Source organism: Pinus tabuliformis, chromosome J, assembly GCF_031772625.1.
Source record: "Pinus tabuliformis cultivar Carrire ecotype Pingquan chromosome J, CPIR1, whole genome shotgun sequence".
In the NCBI taxonomy this organism is placed as follows: domain Eukaryota; kingdom Viridiplantae; phylum Streptophyta; class Pinopsida; order Pinales; family Pinaceae; genus Pinus; species Pinus tabuliformis.
In genome coordinates, this window is record NC_142295.1 from 657,805,203 (window position 1) to 657,815,743 (window position 10,541).

The window sequence follows — 10,541 nt, forward strand, 5'->3', positions numbered from 1 at the left end:
AATAATTTTATACTATAAATTTGAAGGAATCATTTTAGGAAAATTGGAAATTCATAAAAAAAAAAAAAAAATGGAAACTTACGACACCCCAATATTAGCCCCTAAAGCAAAAAAAAATAGGATTCTATTTTTTTTTCGCCTCCCCGAGCTCTGCAACTGCTGCGTGCTCTCACGGGCTGGTTGGCCGCGCTAGGGCTGCACCCCCTCTGCCATGGATGAGCTGGGCTCGTCCCAGGCTCCTCCCATCAGCCTTCCGTCCTCCCCTAAGGCTGAAGATGTCGCGTTCAAGACTCTTCTGGCTTCGATGCCAGCCAAGAAGAAACTGATTGCTTCGAAGTTTGTTAAAAAGCTGGAAAATATACCGGAGGTCTCCCTTCCTCTGGAGGGGCCGATCAAGGTAGCTCTGTCGCTGGCAGAGAGGGCCCTGGTAGGACAGTTCACTGGCCTTTGGCCTTCTCCCAAAGCCACGGAAGCCTGGATCTGCAGGAACTGGAGACCGTTAATCAAGCAAAGTGTCACCTCGTATTTTCTAGGGCGAGGCTATTTCCTATTCGAGTTTATTTCAAAAGAAGACAAGGATCTAATCTTCAGGAATGGGCCCTATTTTATGGGCCCTCAAGGTCTCTATTTGAACAGATGGACTCCTGATTTTGATCCAGCTGAAGATGTTCCGTCGGCAGTTCCAGTGTGGGTAAGACTTCCGAATCTTCCTGTACATTGCTGGAACTGGGATTCCCTCCAACATATAGGCAACACGCTGGGAAAATTCATAGATCGTGCAAGTACCAAGGATCAATATGACTGTGCTAGGATCTATGTCGAAGTGGATCTAGAAGTGGGGCTGCAGGAGGCTATAAAGATAAATGTAGGAAGCTGGACTCATGTGAAAAAACTTGACTATGAGCGGCTTCCTTTCAAGTGCCGCAAGTGTCAGGAATACGAACATTTTGCCAAGAACTGTACCAAAAATGAAGAGGCGGCGCAAGGAAAGGAAGAAGGATGGAAGCAGGTCAAAAGATCAAGGGCTAACCCTAAACCCTCAGGAGCTTCAAAGGGAAAAGGGCAACAGCCTTCTTCTAGTGGTCAAGGACAACATCCACAAGCATAAGAGAACGTGTTTGCCCCCCTCTCCTCAGCCTCAATTGAAGTGCAAGAAACAGAACAGCAGCAGAAGGAGGCAAATGAGAAAGAGATCCTCGAAAACTCTAGGCAAGGCAAGAGTGCAGCAGTAAGCCCTAAGGGAAAGGCCACAGATATGGAAGAGGAAGACCAAGATTCAGAAGAATCTGAGGAGGAAGGAGAAATAGGTGACTCCTAAACATTGTCCCACAGATCGACAAGAGGAAGGAAGTCTGACAGGGAAAAAAGAGAGCGAGAAACATATAAAGAAAAACTCCAAGGCAGCCAACCAACGTTGGAGAAGGTGCTATAAAAAACACCAAAGATTACAAGAAGTCATGGACAGGGGCCCAAAGGGGCCACCCAATCTCAGAAAGGTAAATAATGAATATTGTCTCCTGGAATTGCAGGGGGTTGGGGAGCAAGCAAAAAGAGGAAGAAATGTGAAGTTTGATTAGGATAGAAACCCCAGATATCCTACTCATCTAGGAGACTAAGTTGGAGGAGAAGAGCTTCCTCCAAGTAAGCAGGAATCTTTGGAGAAAAAGTGGAGGGCAGGCTGTCTCAGCCCGAGGTGCATCGGGAGGGCTGGGCGCTCTCTAGAATGAAGTCAAGTTCGAATTGGTCAATGGAAAGCAGAACACTCACTGGTAGCTTATGCATTTCATAAGCCGAGAGATAAAGGAGACCTTTAGTCTCTTTAATGTTTATTTGTCGGTAAATGTAGGGGAAAAGAAGCAGTGTTGGAACTCAATCAAACTCATGATTGAGGAAGAAAAATTGAGCAATGTTATCATCGCAGGGGATCTAAATATAACTTTAAACGCTTCTGAGAAGAGAGGTGGCAGCATAGTAAGGGATCCAGCGAGGGAATGGGTGGAGGACATCATGCAAGATTGGGATCTGCTCGACATCAAGCCCTTGAAAGGTAAGTATACTTGGTCAAATAAAAGAATGGGTCCTGGCCATATTGTTGTGTGATTAGATAGATTTCTTGTTCAAAGTTCCTATCTTCTCCTTGGTTTAGAAGCTAGGATGCTCATTCTGCCATGTAGCATTTCGGATCATAAACCCATAAGGTTGGAGCTCTCAGCACACAGAAATTTTGGGCCCATTCCTTTTCGATTCAGTCCTTTATGGATTAGGCACCCAGACTTTATGGATAAGGTTAAAGAAAGCTAGAATCGGCCTGTCACAGGGTCTCCTTTCTTTGTATGGGAAGAAAAATTAAGAAGAGTAAAGGTTGTTCTGAAGAGCTGGGCTAAAACTCTTCCGAATCCGGCTGATGAAAGGAAGATGGCCCATGCCTCCCTCGAGAAGCACCAACTACAAATGGAAGAGGAGGACCCCACGGAGGAATCTATAGTCATAGAAGGAAATCTGCAGCAAAAATTCCATAAGGCTTGTTTGCAAGAGGAAGAATATTGGAGGCAGAAATCTCGTAGTCTGTGGTTGAAAGTGGGAGACAGGAATACCTCCTTCTTCCACAAGCAAGCCCAAGCTAAAAGGTCCTTCAACACAATTTCTGAAATAAAAGAAGATCTTGTTACCCACAAGGATTTCACAAGTATCAAAGGGGCTGCCTTCTCCCACTTTGAGAAACTCTATAGTGAAGTCGAGGTAATGAGTCAGGACACTATGTTCTTGGATGTGATCCCCCCCCAAGATCTCTTCAAATATGAATCAATAGCTGGAAGCTAAAGTTACAAGAAAAGAAATAAAGGTTGTGCTCTATGAAATGGAGTCGGACAAAGCCCCGGGTCCGGATGGCTTTACAGCCAGATTCATCCAAGTCTGTTGGAAAATAGTGAAGAAGGACCTGCATAGAATGGTTTCAAAATCTCAAAATTTCCAAAAAATTGGAAGCAGCATGAATTCTGCCTTCCTCGCCCTCATCCCAAAGGAGAAGGGAGCCAGCACTTTTAACAGGTTTCGTCCGATTTCACTATGCAACATTGGTTACAAGCTCATAACAAAGGTGATTGCCAAGAGATTGAAGGTCCTCTTGCCCTCCATTATACCTGAAAATAAAGGGGGGTTCGTTCAGGGGAGGCAGATCATGGACAACATAATCCTCGTGCAAGAGGCTATTCCTTCTATCTTGTAGCGGAAAGAAAAAGGTATGGTGGTAAAGCTGGACCTAGCTAATGCATTTGACCGAGTTCATCACAAATTCCTCTTTGAGGTGATGCACAAATTTGTGTTTGGTCAAGAGTCTATTAGATGGGTCCGGGCTTGCATCTCTGAGACTTGGATTGCCCCTCTGGTGAATGGAAGAGCAACGAAGTTCTTTAAAGCCTCTAGAGGGTTGTGCCAGGGTTGCCCTCTTTCTCCTCTTCTTTTTTTTTGCAAACTTCAGTTCTAAGTTTTTATTTAGAAAAGTGCCAGGTGGATCAAGAGTTTATGGGTCTTAGGATTGCTAGAGGTGTTAAGGATATTAATCACGCATTGGTCGCTGATGATTCTCTTCTGTTGGGTGTTGCCTATGTATACTCTACCTCTAGATTCAAGAAAGTGTTGGACAATTTCTGTGGTACTTCGGGCAGTAAACTAAATGAAGGGAAATGCCATTTTTATGGTTGGAATATCTCCAACAGCGACCTTTCCTCAATTTCCAGATGTTTGGGCTTCGCTGGCTCTACTTCTTAGAATTCTTTCATCTGTTTGGGTCTTCCTATCTTCCAAAGGAGACACTCTAGTAAATATTGGCTCCCAATGGTTGAGAAATGCTAGAAAAAAATTCAGTCTTGGGGTTTCTCGTGGCTGAATCTTACTGGGAAGACAGTGCTTATTAAGTCTGTTCTGACCAACCTGCCTATCTTTCAATTCTCGACCATGTTGGCTCCCACCAGCATCCTCAAGAAGATGGAGGAGTGGATTCGAAGGTTCTTTTGGAAGGGCGGCAAACAAAATGATAGGAAGATCCCCCTTGTCAGTTGGGACAAAGTTGCTAAGCCTCTGCTAGAAGGAGGTCTAAACTTCAAGGACTTGAGGACACAAAATATCGCTATGGGGGCTAAGATTTTGTGGAGACAAATAGCCCCGAAACCAGGCTGGGCTCAAAAGGTGTTATGGAAGAAATATTTCAGGGGTTAGGGTTACGAAGCTTGGATGACCTCACCCCCACCATTAAAGGTTCTCAAATTCACAGGCTTTGCAAGCCTTACCACTGATACAAAAGCATTCCTTTTGGATCCCGAGTAATGGCAAGCTTTAATATCTGGATCGATAAAATTATGAACGAAGAACTTTAGGTGATGTCCAAGAGCTCGCTAAGCTTCGAAGCTAGATGTTGAATAGCGACATCAAAACTTTGTCGGATATCTCTAGTTAGAAGGATAATGTGTGGGAAGGCTGGAAGAAACCTCCACTGCCAAATGCTTTAGATCAGGCGTGGTCATTCCTTCTGACTAAGCTGAAAGGAATGAGCCCAATTAACATCAGAAAACAGGATAAGAGAGGTTGGGGCTCTCAAGCTGGTTCTTATACAATTTCACAAGGCTATGCACAGCTCAAAAAAAATCCTCATGTTCCTTGTTGCCCTATGACTTGCAGAGGACTTTGGAGGCAAAAATGTGTGCCAAAAATTGATTTCTTTAGCTGGCTATTGTGTCACAACAACATTTTAACAGAGGACAGTCTTAAAAAGAAAGGCTTCCTGGGCCCTTCCAGATGTACCCTTTGCCTGGATAATGAGGAAAATGCCTCTCATTTATTGATTGAATGCAGGTTCGCCAAGAGTATTTGGGCAAATGCGTTTTCCTCATGGGGATCCACTGTTAGTCTTCCCAACTCGATTACTGGTTTCTTTGCCGATTGGGCTCACCTCTATCCTAGAAAGTATCCCAAAAACAATTGGTTCAAGGCAGCTTGGCTAGCCTATCCGAAATTCATCTTCTGGCAAATCTGGATTGAGCGCAATCACAGAATTTTTCAAGAGAAAGTGCAGAAGGGTAACCTGGTTTTGTCAAAAGCCAATGGCCTGCTCAAGGAATTTCTCGATGAGAAATTTGAGAAGCTGGAAAATAAAATTTAAGTCCTCAAGAACTGGCATGGGGGAGCAAGCTTGGTCTCCAGTATACTAATGATGAGAGACAGTACAAAATTATGAAATACTGGCCGATCAAGCTTGTTGAGGGCATTTCCACATGTGGTTCCATGAGCATGATAGTTCCTCATTGTTTTTTGATGGGGCTGCCAAAGGCAATTTGGGTATTGCTGGAGCTGGAGGTGTCATCAGGAATGCGGATGGGAGCATAGAGAACAGGTATGCCTGGGGTTTGGGGCATAGTACCAACATGCAAGCAAAGGCCATGGCCCTATGGCAGGGCCTTAAGCATTTACAGGATCTTGGTATTGAGAAAGCCATTATTTTTGGTGACTCCCAATCCTTGATTCGAATTCTAGTGGATAACACGTCTCCTAGGGACTTTTGGCTAGCAAGAGTGGTTGCCACAATAAGGAAGCTAGTTGGCTCCTTTCTTTAGGTGAATTTTTTCCACATTCTTTGGCAGAATAATAAGGAAGCGGATGCGGAAGCTAACAAAGTTTTCCTCCTTCCTGTTGGCATTCGGATAAGAGACAGTGTTGAAGATTGGGATCCAATCCCTTAATTTTGTTTCTCATGTATTACTATCTTTTACTTAAGCAGTTTGCCTGTATTCACAAGCATGGGGAAATTCGGGAAATCGACTCGTCTAACGAAGTTAAGGAGATCCAGAACATTAGGGTTGCGGTGTTAGTTTATCCATATGTTGAGGACAGTCGGTTCTTGGGCTTCCTAAATGTAGCCGGCCAACAGGCTTTGGCTTTCTTTTAATATAAATCATAACCGTTTTCGTTAAAAAAAAAAAATATATATATATATATATATATATATATATATTAGCCCCTAAAATTTTCCTTAAATTTCACATTTATTTTTATACTCTTTTACATATTATAAATAAAACCTTATTCTAATTAAATATCTATAATTTATTTTTCTGTTTAAATAAAGATCCTAAAAAATTTAGGTTTGCCTTGTAGTAAATTGCAATTAAACCGGTAAGAATCGACTTGATAATTGAAACACTTTACAGGTTCTAGTTGAGAGAAGAGAATCGACTTGATAATTGAAACTTATAGGTTGTAGTTGAAAGAGGAGATTCTCCTTGATAATTGAAACTTTACAGGTTGTAGTTGACAGAGGAGCCTTACAGGTAAGTATAGGGGAGTTTTTTTGGACAATTTCATCAATATTTTGTGATGCATTGTCAATTCCATTCACATGCAATTATTTTCAAAGTTTCAAAAAACTATTGCCTAGCCTTACATCATGGAATGGAAGTGCCTCATATGTTTTTCGGGTGCTAAATTTATTTATGCATTCAAAAGTGTATATTAAATAACAAAAATCATAATATGGCAACAAATTGTATTAACCGCTAAGAAAGTCATTTTGTCTATTAATTGGACTACACCTAAAGTAATTTCAGATTAAAATAACAAATCAAGATTTCAAATATTTATGCTAAGAAAATTATGTACCTATTAAATTTATGTTTTATTGAAAAAATAATTTAAATAAAAAATGATTTTATGATAACTAAGAATATGCGGACAGAGTGTGATGGGAATAATTTTATATTATCTTTCTCATAAAAATCTGATTTTTTATAAACTTTATTATAGTGGTTTTGAACTTTATTATTAAATTGAATCATTTTTTCAAAAAAACATATATATTATAAAATACTATAAATCAATTTATACTATGTAATAAATATATGTGCATATTTAATATTCATTTCTATGTGTAGGTATTAGTCTTTATATTATCTTTCTCCTAAAAATCTGTTTTTTTATAAACTTTATTATAATGGTTTTGAACTTTATCGTTAAATTGAATAATTTTTTCAAAAAAACATATATATATTATAGAATACCATAAATCAATTTATACTATATAATAAATATATGTGCATATTTAATATTCATTTCTATTTGTAGTTATTAGTTATTGTTTGATTATAGCATTTGCTTCAAAGTCAAAGTGCATTGATTTTGCATTTTTATCTTGTGTTTTTACAATTATAACTCAAATTTCATGAAAATGTTGAATTTTACTATTTTCTAATAGTTTCAAAAATAATTTTATAATTTTCCAGTAATCTTATTTCAGTGAGTTTTGAAGAGATATAATTCCGCTAGCGGAAAGTGTGATATTTTTGGTATTTGTCAATTTTGACACTTCATTTTTTTTTAAACTAATTTTTTAAATGGCTATATTCTTGAGTGAATGACATGTTCTGCCCAATGTTGGAGCTCCCTTACTTAGCCAAGGGAGGGGGAATTGAACAATTGTGCCGAGGCGAATGTTAAACAATTATGCTGAGGAAGCTTAATATTCATCATCACTCTTATACAATTTTACACAAAAATTTCTCCTAAATTTAACCTAATTTTTTAAAATCATGTCAAAGTTCGGCAGAGAATAGGCGTGCAAAGCTTTGCTTGTTAAGTGGCGGTAATTACTGATATTTGCATTGGAACGATGGATATCTCATAAAAGGCATTAAACCTATCATTGAGCGTTGAAGAGCATTTTCATACATTGATGGCTTTGGTAAAGTCGTTGTTGATGGATTTGGTAAAATCGTTGTGGAGGAGCCCATGTGTCTATATGCTGAGAGTGCAGAGGTGAATTATAGAACTCCCACACAAATCTTGAGTCGAGAAACTCCCGCACAAATATGAGTTATGTTGCAGTGAGCGAGGAGCCTTGTGCGAAAACATATTGAGTTGAGAAACTCCCACACAAATGAGTTATGTTGTAGTGAGCGAGAAGCTTTGTGCCAAAAAATTTTAATATGCAGAGATATTTCACTCTGTCAAGATCTTTCATTTAATCAATTAATTACTGGTAAAGACAATTTTTGTGGTGATTATTTAACATTGTACATTTAAATAAATATTATAATATATTTTAAGAAATTTAATATAATTATTAATTTAATTAATTACTATTTATTATTCATAATAATTAATTACTATTTATTATTCATAATAATAAATTATAAATTCCCCGGATGCGGGTGAGCATTGACGTGATGGAGGTTACGATTCGGCAGATGGGCGCGTGGCAAGCCCACTGGTTCGCCGGCGGAAGGCAGGTCCTCACCCCTGGAACAATTAAGTTGATGGGCCGTCACCCTACGCGACATTTAATTCGGTGGGGAGGCCGAGACACCAAGAGTTTCAACATGAAACCTCCAGCCCCTGTGACTCCGTCCTCAGTTGAGAATTCAGATGCTTGGTTTTGGTATTGTGGTGCGCTGTCGGTCTCCATGTCGAGACAACTCCTGCCTGTAGGTTCTCACTGTTCGCCGGAAGCTGATCTGCACAGTCTTCACACCACGGTTGGAAAGCGCTGCCCGCTGGCCTCCTGCATTAGTTTCATTCGTGGTTATCATCACTCGCATAGCCCGTTCTGTGCTCAGCTCCTCCCTGCTCTGTTCAGCTTCCGCTTTCACCCCCCTATGTTGGAGTCCCCTCTCGTTTCCGCCGGCTCTCTCGACTTCAGTGTTGCAATGCCAAAGTTGAGGCACCGTATGAGATGTCGCAGGGGAGGCGTCAGGCCTAATCCCTCCCCTTCCCCCTCCTCTGGCTCACCCCCCTCTCGCACTCCCAGCGTACGTGCTTCCCGTCGTACTCATGGAAGGGGCCAAGCTCGTCGCTTCCCTCCCTCCCCGCGGAACATCTCCTTCGCCTCTCACCTTTACACTGAACCTCGGCCTGCTTTCATCGCTTCTCCACCGTCTTCTGGACCCCCTATCAGCCCGCAGGCCTCCCCTTCTGTTCCGCCAGCGCCTCTGCCCGTAGATTATGGTCCCTCTCGGCTGGCTGATGACAGCAGCTCTGGCCTGCTCCAGAACACAAGGACGACTGCAGGCGAGCATGAAGTGGTGGATGACGCTCCTCAAAGGGTTCCCGAACCAGATCCTGATGAAGGCAGCTCTGGCCAGCTCCAGAACACCGGGACAACTGCAGGCGAGCGTGAAATGGTGGATAACGCTCCTCAAAGGGTTCCCGATCCAGATCCTGATGACAAGGAAGGATGGTGGTGCAGAATTGAAGAGGAATCGCCCTCGGGTGACTATGGACTCTAGCGCCTCTGCTTTTTCTCGCCATCATGTTTAGTTTCTTGAGCATTTTGCTGGTTTTGTCGCCTGTGTACCTAAGCGTGTCTAAGCTGATCTCTGTAGTTAAAACAGTTTTTAATCTATGTACGAGTCGGTTTCCCCGGGTGGGCGGCTCCGTTTTTGGCCTTCTATCATTAACTCAAGGCTGGTTTCCTCTTGCGAGGCAACTTTCAAACGTTTCTTGGGCTGGTTTCCCCTTGCGGGCGACTCAATTTTTGATATCTTGCTGACTGTATGGCGGCACTCTGATGCCTAGAACTCTCTGTACCATATGTTATATTAATAGATTTAAGCTTACATCGAAAAAAATATATATATAAATTAAATTAAATAATAATAATTAAAAAAATATTGAATAAATGTGTTTAAATTACTATTTATTATTAATAATAATAAATTATAAATTGAATAAAATAATAATAATTAAAAAATATTGAATAAATGTGTTTAAAATTTTTTAAACTATTATTATTATATGCAACATCTTGACATCTTGAGCCTATTCAATTTAATAATTCGTTTCCAATAAATATTATCACTATAAACATTTTGATATATTTAAACTAAGCTTATCACCACTATTAATATTTTGAGTGACTAATTCAATCAAAGAATTTATTCTCAACTAATATATCACCACTAAAACATATTGAGTCATTCAACCTAATAACTTCCACCACCATTTTAGTTAGTATCATTTTAAATCATTCAAACGAAGAACTTGTTCTAACTAGCATATCACTACTATTAGGTGCGTGTGCATAATAATAGTTAAAGCAATTCAATCCAAAAACTAATTTGTCCTATCACAACTTTTTAACCAAAATTATTACTATTATGTTAAAGCTAATAATATTTTTTTTAAGATTTAGTAACATCCACAATTCAATACTTATTTGTGATTATCATAACATATGAATAATAATGCTATTTTAGACATTAATAGCTCTCGAAAAACTCAACTAAGAAACTAAAATAACCAAACACATATTTGAAGGTTCCATCATTTCTGTATATGGTTCAATGCAAAATTGGTGAGTGTTTCCTTATATATATGCAAAAATATATAAAAACTTTGAAAAAAATTTATCCACCAGTTATAATAAAAATTGGAAATCTAGAATATTATTCGAAGAAAAGACTAAATTTTTCAATGGATTTTTTGAGGTATATTTTTATTTCCAAGTTTTAGATTCAACCTCGAGTAACTCTTTTAGGTTCACCCCAGTTAAACAGTCA

General features: G+C 39.8%; 1 protein-coding gene across 1 annotated transcript; it reads left to right on the forward strand.

Annotated features, from left to right (window-relative positions):
• The first annotated feature begins 211 nt into the window (after positions 1 to 211).
• On the forward strand, positions 212 to 1,108 carry LOC149228615 (uncharacterized). The gene has a single exon (XM_089380817.1). It carries the CDS (start codon positions 212 to 214, stop codon positions 1,106 to 1,108), a length of 897 nt encoding a protein of 298 aa, XP_089236943.1.
• The last annotated feature ends 9,433 nt before the right edge of the window (positions 1,109 to 10,541 follow it).